General features: G+C 37.6%; 2 protein-coding genes across 4 annotated transcripts; one reads left to right on the top strand and one right to left on the bottom strand.

Moving 5' to 3' along the window:
* Window positions 1-310: 310 nt before the first annotated feature.
* LOC113683393 (uncharacterized) lies at window positions 311-3,712 on the bottom strand. 2 transcript variants are annotated; one of them, XM_089205659.1, is made up of 5 exons: window positions 3,643-3,712; window positions 2,260-2,398; window positions 1,792-1,961; window positions 1,557-1,641; window positions 311-902 (listed from the first exon to the last, which is right to left on the bottom strand). In XM_089205659.1, exons 2-5 carry the CDS (start codon window positions 2,327-2,329, stop codon window positions 664-666), a joined length of 564 nt encoding a protein of 187 aa, XP_089061785.1. In that variant the 5' UTR covers window positions 2,330-2,398; window positions 3,643-3,712; the 3' UTR covers window positions 311-663. The 2 variants fall into 2 exon arrangements, with proteins under 2 accessions (XP_089061785.1, XP_027056431.2); XM_027200630.2 differs by lacking the exon at window positions 3,643-3,712 and having other exon boundaries at window positions 2,260-2,416.
* Window positions 3,713-7,673: 3,961 nt separating this feature from the next.
* On the top strand, window positions 7,674-11,335 carry LOC113683434 (protein SLC31A2). Of its 2 annotated transcripts, none has more exons than XM_089205657.1 (4): window positions 7,674-7,842; window positions 8,861-8,930; window positions 10,557-10,704; window positions 11,096-11,335. In XM_089205657.1, exons 2-4 carry the CDS (start codon window positions 8,861-8,863, stop codon window positions 11,235-11,237), a joined length of 360 nt encoding a protein of 119 aa, XP_089061783.1. In that variant the 5' UTR covers window positions 7,674-7,842; the 3' UTR covers window positions 11,238-11,335. The 2 variants fall into 2 exon arrangements, with proteins under 2 accessions (XP_089061783.1, XP_027056475.2); XM_027200674.2 differs by having other exon boundaries at window positions 11,049-11,335.
* The last annotated feature ends 4,783 nt before the right edge of the window (window positions 11,336-16,118 follow it).

Below are 16,118 nucleotides of genomic sequence, written 5' to 3'. Positions count from 1 at the left end.
CAGCTTCAGTTGGTAATCATTTCCTTTATTCTTCGTGTCCTTTTTGTTTGATTTAGAAATTAGATGGAAGTTACTTCTGGGGGTCGAAGGGGTAATTCTGCCTCTTTTTTTCGTTTGGAGCTCGTCGCAAACTTCATTACGATTGACAAAGGATCTGAAAGTTTTAAAGCTCTGTAAGTGTCACGCAAAGGGATCGACCATTTACTTGTTCCCAGCCGAGTTTCTTAAGTCTCTTCACAATCTCTCTAAGGATTAAAACCCGAAATTAAATCTGTCTTTGATGTCAATTAAACCATACTTGAGACTTAAATCCATTTAAACCCTCATTTTAATTGCAGCCCATTTTGCTTCCTTAAACTGGACGTGCTAAAACAGTTTCATTACCGATAACTTGAGCGTAACAAAATGGATATGATATGAATGAATACATAAAAATCTGGGATCCTCCTTCAGTGAGAGCGTCATAAACCTCGTCATCTCAGACGAGTTTGGGTTTACAAGATCATTCAGCTCCACTGAAACAGTCTCAAAAAAAATATGCAGTCGTTAAAAGGGCTATCAGTCTAAAAATAACATAAACAATTTTTTGGTTTACAAGTTTGGATGATGCTATAACCCAAGTCTCAACGCGTGTATCATAAATCATTCCTCTTAAAACCAGAACTATTTTCTTTTAAAAGAGATTTTGATTTTAATGCTGACTTTAATGCGAATACGGATCTTAAACCTCTTGATCCTTTGGTTGGAAAGATCCATCTTCTTGCGTCCTGTATTACCGAGGCAGTCATGGCCTCCCTTAAACTCAACGTCTAATCCTACTTTACACATTCCATCACCAGCGTTCAAACGCCTGAATGATACTTCTTCAGCCACCTTGCGAAACATTTCCTTTCCAAAAGAACCTTGGGAGAGAAACGAAGACATGTTTGATATTAGGAATAATTTGTTTTTTACGCATAGTTTCTCAAGTGGTTACCGACTCTTTTTTTGACCTTTGCAAAGGATCCTGAACGTTCCTAATTTTTCTGTTCTATGATATTTTTGCTTCTATTGATTTGTTAATTCTTGTTCAGAAAAATGTCTGGAGGCATCCAGTTTCACGTGGTAGCTACCAAAATGCTTCAATTCTCCTTCCTTCCTTCTAAGAGATGATCAGGAAGGCAGAAATTGAAAATACCGAGATTCGTATGCGAGAAGACATTTTACAAAATCGGCTACGCTGGCTTCTTTCCTTTTTTTTTTTTTCCTTTTTTTTTTATTTCTAATAACCGAATTAAGAAAACAACGACGTGGCTCACCAATTTTATCTCGAAAACCGAAAGTATGAAATTCTAAGCGGGTCGTAAATTTAATTTCCTTTCCCCACATTCACTTCCCCTTTCCTTACTCTAAATATGTTTGAAGGCAAGTGCTTTGCTTTAGACTGAACTTTTTGCTACATGCACGAGCGTGATGGCCAAATGATTCCTCTAGGCGAGATCTCTCAAGTTCAGTTGGATAAGTTTAAACGCAAATTTTTATCACCAAACATGAACAGACCTATTCAGTATCATTACCTGGAACAGATGAGTTCAATTCCGCTGCAATTTTACGCAAGGCTTCCTTAGAGCACTGAACCAATTTGTAATAATAAACCGTTTCCTAGAGACGCAGAGAGAAGCCTGATTTTAAACATAGTTTATTCTCGTACCCTGATACGTGTTATAAGCGCAAATGGTAGACTTACTTTATAGACTCGGTATGATTAATGATATTTAAAGTTCGATAGAGTTAAGCATGCACGATTCTTGCCTCAGCATCTGGTTGAACTTTTCCTGGCCTCTTAACCGACTTTCTGACGACTTCTTTCTGAAAGCCAAGGTTCTCGAGGTTTTTCAACCAGGTGCACATCGCAGTACTGGGAGGTTTAAAGCTTGGGGGCTCGGAAAACTTCATTTGAAGCTTCTCATCAGCTATGACATCTGTAAAGAACACGAAAACAAGAAAACATTTACGATCCATTTGTTCTGCAGCTGGATCTCAAACCCTAGATTGATTATATTACCTACACTGGTACCAAAAGTTAAATATATAGCTTAGTTTTTTTATGTATTATTTTTTTACTTTTAGGATGTTAAGAGATGGCGCTTTACAGTAAAAATATTGGTGTTTACGTTCAAGAAAGAATTCCAATCCATGGGTTTTGCATTTCCTATACTGAGAAATAAAACCCACACATACGAAAGGAAAAAAATCGTGCGCTAAAGCTTGTTAACTTACCGTAAATGGAAAACTGGGCGAGCAAAAAACTCATCACAACGAAGAACTTCAATCCACGAATAGTTGCCATCTCCAATCAGTACTCGGGATGTCTGGCGTATTTGTTTTTCCGTGCCTTGGCCAAAAAAACCTGAGCAAACTGAACAACACTGACTCGTGATACAACATTTATACAGTTACGATTACGACTGAAATGCTATTTTTGAACTGAGATGAATATTTATTTTGATCAGAACGTGAAAAAGACGACTGTCAACAAGTCTTAGCAGAGCCTTGAGGCAAGAAAGACGACAACGTTTGCGACATAACAACCAATTAATGTCAATCAATGTCAATTCATAACAATGGACTCCTTGATGAATTAAAAAAATTAACTCCAAGGAAGTAATTGACAGTGAAATATTCTTCCTCTCCAGAATGAGAGAAAGAAAGGCACATCAAAAAACAAATTTCTTCGATTTCGTGGGAAGTGTCATGTTTTTGTAATTATGTTCTCGTAAGAATCAAGTCGAATCAAGCATACTCGCATTTCCAAACAATTTACCTTCTACAGCGAATCTTTGTTTTGCCGACACTTTAAATTCAAATGTATTGAAATATACGAATATGAAATTTTCTGAGCGGTAAGAGAATGTTACGGTATTGTTCCTCAGTTGCCACTTAGAAGATAATTTACCATCGGACCCAATTGTATCGGTTGATTTTTCTGTAAAGGAAACACAGCGCCCCAGTTTCTCCTCTAAATAGATCTTTTTCCCTGATGCATGAAATATCTCAAACAAGAAACGTTTTGACGCTGATATTGAACCCAAAAAATGGTGCATTTTACATTCATTATGCTAAAATTATTCTTAAAATGACAAAATTATTTTTTCTCTGTCGTGCCCCCATTCAAAACGTTTGCCATAGCAGAGAGGCGTCATCTTTTGGTATTCCTTGGCCTCTTATTTGGTCCATAATTAATTCGGTTTCCCATCCGGTTCAAAAGAAACTTTCTTACAAACAATTTTTTTCTTGAGATTAACTTAGTAATCACTTATGAGCAGCAAAAACTGAGCACTGCCAAATAACATGTAAATAGCACTAAAGCTACTCAGAACTATAAAACCAAAAGATGGATAAAAATTTTGAAAACAATTTGTGGAAATGAAATTTTATTCGAAAAGTGTTCCTAATTCCGCTGTAGCGTGGTGCCGTGATATGTTTACTACATGATCAGTGGGTTGTGACGCACATGAAAATCGCTTCGAATTCGCAAACCTAATGTAAAATCCTGTACTTCAAGCCCCAGAGAGAGGCGAATAAGAACATTTGATACATATGAAAAAAAAAACTAGCCTTTTCTTTGCAAATTCTCTATAAGGCTAGAAATTATGAACTTACACTCATGAAACCAAAAAATCTCTCCGGCCACCTTGTTAGATACAACCCGTGCTTGAACGTCTTTGACTCATTCTAAAGTAGACATCAGTTATTTCGACCAGTAGCAAAAGATACATCAACAATAGAACGAATCAAATAAAAACTTGAATGTATATAACGGATATGAAATCTATATATAGGCTTTCACCAAATCGTCGACACATTTCCAAATCAGCAAATTTTCAAAAAGATTTTCTGATAGGGAATGTTAACATCAAAAGCGCCCCGACTGAAAAAAAAACCATGAAAAAATAAGGACTTCAGTTTCAATGGCAGATCAGATAACAATGTATTCGTTGGCGAAACAGAAGCCTTCTTTTCTCAATGATCGGGCGTTTTTATAAAAATCTTTATTATATTTGCTATACTCAACCTAGCATGTACAGACAGTCTTGTTTGAATAACTAACCACCTCGTAGCTTCATTACATAAAATTTCTTGCGTTTAGTGAAAAGCTGCTCCGCATGGTCTCTTGTCTTTTCCTTAGCCACCTGTCTGTTCCAAGATTTACATCTTGTTTCATGAATTTTTATTATAAAGGAAAGTGTCATCAGAAGGATTTTGTTTATGGTGCAGTCACTAATACAAAGCACCTTCTGAACAGTGCCAACTTTCTGAGTTAAGAGGTGCAGAGATAATATTTAAATTTTTTTCTGAAATCAAGAATATGTAAAATTTAAATCGATAGATCAAAAAGTGACCCATATCAATGTGGCCTACTGCTTTGTTTTACCTGAAGATCAGTCGGGTATGACGAACACGAATCTTCTTTCCATATTCACCAAACGCAGATAAGCAAAATAAAAACCTTTAATCCTGAATGATAAGGCTAATAGGGACTTTAAAAGACAGAATTCGTCAAACAAAACCGGAATTATAGCAATTCAAAATTTCTGCAAAATCACCCGGTAGCTATTCAGCCTAAAAGGCAACCCAAACATGACAAAACTACCTAAAACTTCGATCACTATGGAATTCGAATAGTGATCCATGACTTGCTGTTGAATCTAACGAATCAAGAAATAATTCAAATGTGTTGACTTGTTGACAATACGCCAACAGCTACGGTACAACAGCTACCTCACATTATAGCAAGCGTAAAGTTGGCCAACCTACAAACTTAAGCTTTCGTCGGTGAAGACCTGCCCAACATAAACTTAATCAGGGGAAACATTGGAAAGAACGAGCGATATGGGTTTGCTGTAGGATTTCGAATTCATTGGAAGAAGGAGACGATTAGTCTAAATGGAATGCTCGCGACAAATTCCGATTTCGTCGATCGATTGGAACACAATATATTATTCTAATAAACAGGCCAGATAAATTTCCGACCAGACTATGTAGCCTTCATAAAACCAATGAAGTCATAGCAAATCCTTGATTCGCCAATGACTTAGTGTTAAGTAAAACATGTGGACAAACTTTTCTAGTAACTCTTTATACGTTCGAAAAATAAATATTAGAGGAAGAAATTTGACTTTCTTTACTCTCTCAGACTGAAATGATTTTCGTGTGTATGTAATAAATGGTAATTTTCTTAATTTATCATTCTCCCTCAGGCAAAATTTTGCCACGGTAATCCACTTTGAAACCCGGACACGTGACTTCAATTTTGCGGTAGAGACATTACAGATAGTTTTGTCTACTGCGGTGAAAACATATGTTATGAATGCATCAGCCGCTCTCTCTTTGTTCTCTCTGACGTTCTAGTTTGCCTCGCCATTCTCAGAGGCCCATCGCTGTTTCCTCCAATTGGCAGGGAGACCAATCTAGATTACGCCCAAACGAGGAGTACAATAAAAAGATAGTCACTGGTAATTTCCTTTCGCTCAACTCAATTCCAATCATACGTGCAACACCCTTCCCCCCGCACCCAGCCGCACCCACACCCACACCCACACCCACACCCCACACCATACAAACCCGTGCATTTATCATAAACAAAACAAGAGGTAGTAGGATTGTACGAGAAAGGGGCAATTCAAGTGGTCTATCCATTACAAGAAAGGTTTATCATTCAATTATTTCTGGTCTCAGGGAAGGACGGGGAGCAGACCAACGATCAACCTCAAGAAGTAGTTGAATTAACAGATCTTGTAACAGCAGTCTAAATGGAGGGGCTGCCACTCCTCAAACATGCAATGAAAGAGAAGGTTTTGATGATTACAGTAGATCTCAAAGTGCTTGCTTTTGTGTGCCAATGGGCCAACAGCATCAACCCTTTCTTGGGTTCCTTTTTAATTTTTTAATTCCCTTTTGTCAACCTTCAGCCCCTACTTTATTCATAACGCAACAGAACAGCAATCGCTAATGGGGGGGGGGGGGGGATCCCCTATGTAAAGAAGGCTCAGAGATTATGGGATTATTCTCTCGCGCCTGAACGAGAAGTAATGAGTAAAGACGAACTGAAAACATTTCTTACCATTCATATCAGGGAAGGTGAATCGCAAGTGGTGCTGCTGTTTATGGATGAGCTCCCCACATTTAAACTACCATGGCACTGGTATCGTGAAGTGTAGAACGAGGACGAGAACAAGGACGAGGACGCAGAGATGTTAAGTATACTGTTATACAGTTCGACGTCAGGCATATTCACTTGTTCCGCTCCACCCTAACGCTCCTCAATTCTGAAGAGTGAAATGGAAGAGCTATATGGCTTTAAAATAGCTTTTATTCTATACATACATTTATTATATATAAAATCTCCCACTGGAAAAAGAAGAATTTCGCAAAATGCTTTCCACTGGAAACACAAACTCCTCAGCCTACACGACCACACTCTACTATTACAAGATGGTGAAGTGTTCAGGAGCGATGCAAATCGTCATGAAATTGGACAAGCTGTTTCTAGGTTGGCCGGTCAGGACACTATTCTCGGCATATGATTTGTATTATTTGAAATTTATTATCCAGTTAAGTATTGGTCGAACTAAGCGGCCTTTTCAAAGCGGCCTTCTCTAAAGCGGACAATCTTAGATGCCCAGTCAGTTTTCGCTGGAGGATTGTGGGTTGCTGTTAGAGTAGTGTGCAGAAAACACAATAACAGCACGTGATTCACAGAGGGCAAACTGGATTTCATAAAGAGCAGGAATAGAAATCCAATCTTTATCGCCTTACTCTCTTTGCTCTTCAATTTCTTTTTTAACTCCAGCTTTCTTTTAGTTACGCAATTACCTTGCGAGTTATTCCGCTCCTGGTTCGGCTGCGTGAATCTCTCGCTCGGTCAAATCTAAATAATTGCATGGGCACAGATTGAATTTTTAGCATCAATTTGGCGATCACTCTTCCTTACGTTTTTACTGTTTGGCCGTTAATTTATCTGACTTTTAAATAAACGCTCACTTTAAGCCTGTTGTTGTTACGTATGCGGTTTACTTTTAGTTTTCCGGTTAACGCTTTTAAAAAATGGTAGTTAAACTGAGTTGAGCGCAGTTTGTGTAAGTAATTACATGATTACGAGTGCAATTTGGGATAAATCGGCATGAGTGAATTTTAACAAGGCTGACCAAATTGCACGAGAGAGTGCAATTTGTAATCTTTTTTATTCATAATTTATCCTAAATTAGAGCAAGAGATGGTGCAATTCGTGAACAAACTGCACTAATAATAGCCGATCGGATTGGAAGGATCACTGGTCGTTTGGTTTAGGATCTCACATCTTAAGTGAATAATTAACACATATTATGAGGTAGTTCTAAAAGGCCTTTCAACGTACTGCAGTTTCATGACATTCAGATTACAGCGGTTTCAATTGCGTAGTTTATGTCTTTTCCTGAAAAAAATAAATAAAATACTGGAGAATCTTGTGGTGTACTTCTTTTGAATAAGCGAGATAACAATGCGTATTATTTGTTAACAACTATGATAGCAATGCGGCAATATAAAACAAGGAAGTTTCTTGATCGGTGTATTGCACCGGATCATTTGGTTTACTATTTATAGTACCGCAGGCATTATATAGTTATATCGATCCTGCTGATAAACAAACGTCTGAAAAGCATTTTATATTGATTGGGAGTATGACCGAAAATATCATTTCCCCCTCCGGAATGAGTTTTAGTCCTAAAGGCAGAAAGAGAAGAGAAAGGTGAAAATAAACGAAAGAAACTAAACTAGTGCCAGAGACAAGAAAAGCGAATTGGTCAAATCAAGTTCAGCGAGGTAAATGATGTCTTTTTCAATCGCCAAATGGATGTAGACAACTGAAAGGTTCAAATGTGAGGAGGTATATTATAATATCATCTTCATTTCGCTGAAAACTTTGAATTTAAGTTTTATCTACAAGAAGGAGAACGAAGAAGTGTGGATAATCACATCCAACTCCTTTTAATGTGTTTGAGGTTTATGAAATAACGATGATAACTGGTGATGACAATTTTTACTTCAACTAACCTACCAAGAAACGCTGAAAACGAACAGATTCGAAAGTGTGTCGTTGTAGCACGTAACAATTTTACATCTACAGAATGATGCCATGTATAATTGTACCTCTCTTGCCGCCTTGTGGCGTAAGCTTGTGTAAAAATCATGAAGAAATTGTCTGCGCCAAAATTTTATGAAGTCATGCAACATTGTCAGCTTGTAAGTCATAGCGGATCAATTTCTGACTCGCACATGACGGCATTCTGATATGTATCTCTTAGGTTACGCAGGTTACGAATGACTACGTCTAAAATGTATTGCCGGGTTTAAAGCTAAAATTAATACGAAGCATAGTTCCAAGATGCATCCCAAAACGAGGACTTTTCACCCTTTAAATAAAAAAACAAAAACCAAGGGAATTACAGCGATCAATTGGACAACGATGAATAGCACTTGGTCCCGCGAAATCTAAAAACAAGAACACGTTTTCTAGTCGGTCTTGAGCGCCGGAAACGGAACTGAGATCTTATTGGTCGAGACAGTGACACAAACAAACGTCAGTTACGTGAAATAGACCAAAGTCAGAATTAATTTCAACGCAAAATCAAAACGCCTCTTTCCTCTCGGGAAAATGAGTTTGCATTTTCGAACTATCCGATCCCATAAATGGGGGTAGGTTTCTAAAGAAACTGTGGTGCTGCGTCGGTTGGAGAGTATAACAGAAAAGCACAGATTAATTCTTCGATACGCACGTGGTATTAAACTTTAATTTTATACTTAAGCTATATCTTACCCCTATCTGCTTCTGACTTTTCAGATGTATTTCAGTACCGAACTTCATCAAATATTCATACTTTTTCAACAGTGGAGAGTTACTACAATAAAAGGTTAGTGAACTCATTTATACTTCAGTCTGAGAACAGAACAGATATTGGTAGGTTTAGAAATAGACCTTACGAAATTCCTTTCGTTTTAGTGTATTTAAGAATCGCTCCCAAAAAGCTCGCACACAAAGGTTAGTGACAATAAGGTTGTCATCCAATAAACACTTTATCCAATGTCGTTATATTTGTCACAGCAAAAGAAATAACCTCGCAGCAAAGGAAAAAGACTCACAGTTGTGGGTTACAGTACCTATGCATGTATGCTAACTACTATCAGTCAAGTGTACGTGGTATGCAATGACTAATGGAAGCTTTCCAAGCTCTTTTAGGCCAGAGAGAAAATAATCGCTACAACGAATGAGGATAGAGCAAATTTTGTTGTTAACACAAGAAAGTAGTTGTGTTCAGAAAAGAGGACATACCGCGGAAAAACTTTTCATGTTTTGCTTTGTACATTTGCCAAGGGTAAACCTCCAAGAATAAATCTGGTTTAAGATCGAAAGTTTATGGGGAGGAACACGCAATTCTATAGGTAAGCGTGACTGGAAGACACGTGCTTCCAATTGGATTGGAGCAAGACGGATACCTCAAATTGGTCAGGACCATACATGTGTCCTTTAGTTTAGCCGGAACAGATACATTTTAGGTCGAACATATTGATTCGATTTCTAAAGCGATTTCTTCCCTGTCTCAACTTTTCCTTTCTATCTCACCACATAACGTTGGACCATATCGGATAAATAATTTATATGTATAAATATAAAAAAAAACAAAAATTCCTGCAAAATTAAGTTTGTTAGACAAGATCATGAAAGCCTCTCCCCCCCCCCCCCATTTTAAACTTGATTCTCTCTCCTTTTAAACTTTCTGCAGATTATTTTCTTGATTTATCATTGTTAATGCTTTAATTTCGATCAGTTTTTGGTGAATTACCTCAGAAAAACACGCACAACTTGACTGCAACTGTATCAAGACATTTACCTCAAAGTATTTAGCCTAACTGGCTTCAAGTTTGAGCCGGAGATAAACACTGGTAACCTTAGCGAAATCGCGAGGAGGACTGAAACAGAATAGAATATCAACTTATCATATTTTATCCTGGATATTTAAGTTGGCACAACCGTAGTATGAAGATATAGATAAATGGATAAATAAATATATATATGTATATATATATATATACGTACTACGGTGACGAGGCCCAGAAGGCCGAAACAGTACTGTCTGCAGTTAGATATAGTTCTTTGGTATTACAAACAAAGCTTTGGTTTCATGTTCAAATTAAGCACTCTATCTAGGAAGAGTCATGTCTCACTATTATGCATCCTCAATAGTTTATCTAGTCTAAGTCCTTTAGCATGGCTCGAATGATACCACAATTATGATATCATATTGTATATATTGATCATATTGTATATATTGATCATATTGTATATATTGAATATACAATATTGATCATATTGACGGTTAAGAATATATGAAAGTCATATATTTGAACTGCGGATAAAGACATGAATGAAAGTGATCTTCGCAGTGATGTGCACTACTTAGGCAGTAGTAAAAAATAAGGCCTGATTGGCCTTATTGTATATATCAGTTTTCAAAATGTATATATTTATTTATTTATAGGCGTTAGCGGCTCCATAGTAGCAGTTCTAGCGCTGGCTGTGCTGTATGAATGTGTCAAAGGATTAAACGTGTATCTACGATCACGCATTAAAAACCAGAGTGGAAGAGCGACTGTGATGAAAAATAGGATTTATTCTGAGGATATCAGGTGAGATTTTCTTTATTTCAATCTTCAAGGCGCTTTTTCAGTCATGCGATCACTCAGTGCCCTATGACAAGAATCAGAGGTCATTTGTAAAAGATATGAAGTGTTTTTGCGATGTTGATAAAACACCACAAATATTATTGAACATCTACAGAACAGACAAAATTAAAAAAAGGCCAAGATTGACGAAAAGTAAACTTTATCGAATTTTGATGTGCAAAAATCTTTTCATGATCCATATATGATACCAAAGCTTAGCTTTTTCGAACATGTCCTTTGCCAGCCAATTTTTGAGGAAATACGTTTCTTTTTTTCCTTCTCATGAACCAAAAACATATAACTTTCAGGTCAGAAGCCTTCACTCGTATTTTAAAGACGTGTCTTTTTATGGCAGAGCTATCTTTCGCTTATTTCCTGATGTTGATCACTATGACATGCAACATATGGCTGTTCATCGCAGTTGTGATTGGTCGAGGGTCGAGTTTTTATCTTGTTTCACCGCTGATCAGCTCATACGTTGGCAGCGAGGAGACTGATGACTGCATTGGCATATCGATTAATTTACTGTCCACAAGACATCAGCAATTGTGACACTTGCTCAAATATAATAAACTGCAAATAAGGAACCAAGTGATCTACTCGTGCAATTGAATGGTGATGTATGACTTAAAATTAGGCCGAAACCCCTTTATCTGCCGCTTTTATCAAAGTTTTCAATATTTCTTCAGACATAATAAAACCTGTAACCTATCACTGCAGGCCGTCGTAGCTGTGTGGCACGCTTTTGATAAAGTAAGACCCATAACGAAAAAAAATAGGCATCTTTTACGGCGTTTCCTACCTCAAATCATTCCGTAGTATCACATCATGAGTTTAGTTAATTGTCACTTTGTTTCAACCCAAAGTGTTTGATGACCTTGCCATTTTAAATGTCACCATGGCAACAGCAAACGTCCAAACTCTACAAGCTCGGTTTTTACCAACAACGAACTATTTCTTTGAGCTTTATCATGGGGTCATAACAGCACGGAAAAGTGCTGGATTTTCCGGGAAATTTATATTATACATTAAAAATTGTAGCATTGTATCATACCTTGTCTTGTATTTGTAGCCTTTCAATTTCCTTGTGGGTTCGGTAATGGGAGAATGCTTTGCATCTTGTGGGAATGAAGTGCTCCTTTCGTCACACTTCTGCCCTCATGGGCCCATTTCCATCCAATCTGTACCCCCGAGAGTTTTTATTTTAGTAGATGCCTACTCCCCCCAGCCAATGAGGAGGCCCAACTCCCTCTTCTCAACCAAGGAATGTTAACGGTGGCCCTGCAAGAAGGCCAAGTCCTTTCTCGTCATCCATCGTGTGCATCCCCATAGGTTTTAAGGTACTCTAGGGGTCCATGAGTCTAAAATTTTTAACTGAACACTTTGTCACCCACTTCCCCATTTTCAGTCACATAAAGTTGTTGTTGTCTTTATTTTGAGCAAACTTGGTTAATTATCTTATAACCCTCCCATTAATTTTCGTATCGCACGTTGATACTTCTATCTAGGCTACCTCATAGGCCAAACGTTCTTCCTTTTTTCATCACAATTCTTCTTTACTCTTATCTCTTTTGGCCTGTTTACGCACCGGCACACGAAATATACAATGTTCCCGTCTGACCAATTCAAGTAAGGCCATCGATCACAAAAAAAAAGGTTTGTGGTGCAAAATAGATGACATTAATAGAAAGAACATGATGGAGTTTATTGGATCCCAAATCTTACCACGCTCCACTGAAATTTGTCTGGAAGAGCACTTTCCCAAGTCTTCAATATCAAGGAGCGAAATATAATTCCTACAAAATTTCCTCGTACAAGAGTAAACCTGCACCAAAAGGGCTTTCACTCCACTTTTGCTTAAATTGCTGTAAGACAGTTTACTATCCGTGATAAATGATTACAGGTTTTGTGGGTCAAGGACGGTTTCATTCCATTGATAAGTGAGGATTCATTCTTTTTTCGAAAAATTCACCCGATGATTTAAAAGTTTTTGTGGGAAGGCAAAAGGAAAAGTTTTTATGGGAAGGAAAAGATACGCCCCCCCCCCACTGTTATCTGTTATCCAATGAGTTGATAATGTACATTGGCCTTTATTAAGACTTTTTAACTCATCAGGGTGGCAAATTTACAGTATCGACTCAGTTAATAAAACCAAATTTTCTTTCTAATGATTCATTGACTCTTAAACTAAGTATGCTGCTCATGCTTGCTTCAGCAGGCAGATCCTCAGACCTTGGTACTCTTGATCTGAAAACCATGACAGCTTAAGAGAACTCTATCATCTTTAAACTTAATCCGTTGAAAAAATCAAGGAGAAATGGGCAGTGTCCTATTAAGTTGACAATCACAACCTTGGAAACTAACCCTTTGTTATGTGCAATCTCAACCACAGCTTGTTATTTGATGAAATAAGGGCCGGGTTGGATCTCTTAGTTTCGGGCTCAATCATTAAGAAGTGTTTTACTTCCAAAACCAAAGCTAAAAGGCTTTCATGTCAGTTGATTATGGACATGTCAAAGTGGAAGAAGAGTCCACTTTCAGGAGAGGGTCGGATGCCTTCCAATGTGCTTTGGGTAGTTTAGTTTGCTTTATTGATCAAACATACACCATGATATCTTATAGATGTCTGTCCAGTGAAATTGAAATTTTCGTAAGTGCGCAAGACGAGCAAACCGAAAATAATCAGGTGTAATAGCGTTACACCGAAAGAGGCTCCCTTGCGTCGCACCCTCATCCAGCACTTACTTCTCTGTTCTTTTAGAAAGATTCGAGGAAAAGACAAGTCTATTTAGGCTAACTCTTTCTTTAAAGGTATTAAAAACAAAAAAAAAACTAATTCGTTCGCTACGCTCACTCGTTCGTTTTTTTGATGCATCGCAACTTTCGAATAAAAATCGTGCGTGCGCACTTGTCATGGAACAATCTCTGTTTATGGCGGGAAATCAAGTCCAGAATGCGCTTTTATATCTTATTTTTGTTTGCTCGTGAAATTTAATTTCAGTGCATGCGCCTCGCCATTACGCCGTCTTACTCCATCACCTTGGTTCTAACGGAGTTTTCAATAAACGGTTTTTATCATATGTACAAGGCCAAACGCAAACAACATAAATTGGTCCAAACGTGTCTGAAAGAATCTTAACGACATGAGACGTTCCGCAAGGCTCCTTGTCAGGACTTTTACTGTACGTTAATGACATTTATTCTTGCTCTATGGAACCTATCTTCTATCTTTTTGCTGATGACACAAACATCCTATCTTCATACAAAAATCTTCAACCACTAGTACTCGCTGTCAGTGTGGAATTAAAAAAATTGTATACATGATTAACTTTAAATACTGAGGTTAAACCTGCATGTCGAAAAAACCTAATGATTTGGTCGTATCTCGTTCTTACCAAAATAAGTCACCCTTCAACCTAACAAAAGAAAATTTAGCAATTAGAAAAATATAAATGTCCTTCTTGATTGCAAAGATTATGTATAGTACTTTGCGGGAGTTTTAACTGGTCATTCAAGTTGAAAATTAAAAAAAAAAAACTATGGGTGTAGCTGTAAATGGAGACACATTTTCCTCTACGTAATCCAGTTGATATTTATCAATCTTTGATTTCTCCTTACATCACCTAGAGATTATCTGTTTGGGGTAAGTCTCACCTAAACAAAATACTGCTGGTACAGACACATGCACTGCGTCTCGTGTATTTAGCAAAAGCTAAGCCGGGTAAATGAAAATACCATCAGTCTGTTCAATTGAGCTCAACTTCTACCTCTGCACTTTTTGTATTAAAAAACATTATCTGAATTGAAGCATGGTCTTAACACTACTTCAGCACCGGTGAAAATATGTATTTTATAAATCCAAAGAGTATGATGACCTGGTCATTTTGCATTTAAAACGTCATCATGGCAACAACGAACGTCCAGATCCGACAAGTTCGGTGTTAACCAACAACGAGCTATTTATGTAAGCTTATTATAGTTTTGAAATTGATTATGAAATCATAACAGCACCAACATGTATGGAATGAATTCGAGCCAAATCCTTTTCGGAAAGATGACTTGCTTGATTATCTGCTATCTTGTTAATCATCACCGAACCATTTCAGGCAGTTGCATGTTCAAAAAATATTTTGAACCTCAATATAGTGTCCTAACAACACTCAAATTTTCAGACTAAGTTTATGATATTATCTAATTCTCGATTATCAAGTTAATCATCACCGAACTATCTCTGGCATTTTGTTTTCATCATTTCAATTGCTTGAAATCGAAAAAGCCTGTTCCGTGCGACTATTTAGGAAACATGGCGAAATAATCAGGCATTCTAAGAGCCCTTCAAGTTCCTCTTCAACAAACTGAAGCTGAGAAAAGGCTCAACATTAAAATGGTGTCATAACTACAACGAAAAGTCCACACCCGGTTCGAGCAGACCAGTTTCCGTGATTTACTTATAAAACCGGTTATCAATTATCTCGTTATTCATCATCACCGAACTATTTCGGGTTTCCTTTCAGCTTAAAAGTAGCGGCATCAAAACGCCTCAACGTCTCCAGCTAAAAGTGGACTCGTTTCGAGCCAAAAGAAATTTTATGTTATCAATGTTATCTGACGCGCCTATTAGACAAAATTACAGGAATACTGTCTTTTAATTGGCTTTCCGAAAGGGCAATATGAGTCGGAACTGCGTTCTGCTCAGCAATTCTTTTAGGTCCCCTCCATATTGCGTAACTTTTGGCAAACGTTTTAATTTTACCATGTTTTGAAGATAACCAACACGATGAAAGCCACGACATTTTATGAGAGTTATTTGGCGGTTTAAATGGTGTAATCTTTCGACCAAAAAGACAAATTGAACAGGCCTGTTCAGTCAATATGAACAGATATTAGATGCTTTTTTTGCTGAACTTCTGTGGTTATAGACCTCGACCTTGTTTCAGTCCAATTTATATCCGTCCAACTTGATGCTTGATCAGTATAAACACACGTATTGCATTATTCGTATTCTCGGCCGTGCTTGCAGCTATAAATGACCACGATTAACGCTCGTTTTAGCAATCAGCTTGTGCCAAGGCGTAGCGAGTAATCTAAACCAGAGTACCTCAGACCTGACTGGAAATGAAGTTAATTTGTGAGCTAATAATTTTTGTCCTTGTAAGTTTGGTTTCCACTCACCCTGCAGTTGATAAGTTATCTAAACTTTTGTCCGTGTGTATCTGGCTTTTAACGGTAACAGTTGGGCAATAGATGTAAATCGGGTTCCTTGTGAATCAACCTTAAGAGTCAATTTTTACCGTCAAACGCTTTTCCGAAATTCATCTGGAACCAAAAGGGACAGAGAAAGAATGGGGAAAGAAGCCCAGAAGCCCAGTATGTCTGTT

This window comes from Pocillopora damicornis, chromosome 4 (assembly GCF_964200805.1).
Source record: "Pocillopora damicornis chromosome 4, jaPocDami1.2, whole genome shotgun sequence".
NCBI lineage: Eukaryota > Metazoa > Cnidaria > Anthozoa > Scleractinia > Pocilloporidae > Pocillopora > Pocillopora damicornis.
The sequence above is the reverse complement of the archived record's forward strand: the minus strand, read 5'-3'. Positions and strand labels throughout refer to the sequence as shown.

Bases quoted from the DNA above. Each gene is read 5' to 3' on its own strand.
- LOC113683393 (XM_089205659.1), bottom strand. From the start codon at position 2,329: ATGGCAACTATTCGTGGATTGAAGTTCTTCGTTGTGATGAGTTTTTTG. The intron at 1,962-2,259 runs GTAAGTTAACAA...TGTTCTTTACAG, and splicing joins CGCCCAGTTTTCCATTTACG to ATGTCATAGCTGATGAGAAG. The intron at 903-1,556 runs GTAATGATACTG...TTCTCTCCCAAG, and splicing joins ATTGAACTCATCTGTTCCAG to GTTCTTTTGGAAAGGAAATG.
- LOC113683434 (XM_027200674.2), top strand. From the start codon at position 8,861: ATGTATTTCAGTACCGAACTTCATCAAATATTCATACTTTTTCAACAG. The intron at 8,931-10,556 runs GTTAGTGAACTC...ATTTATTTATAG, and splicing joins GAGAGTTACTACAATAAAAG to GCGTTAGCGGCTCCATAGTA. The intron at 10,705-11,048 runs GTGAGATTTTCT...TATAACTTTCAG, and splicing joins ATTTATTCTGAGGATATCAG to GTCAGAAGCCTTCACTCGTA.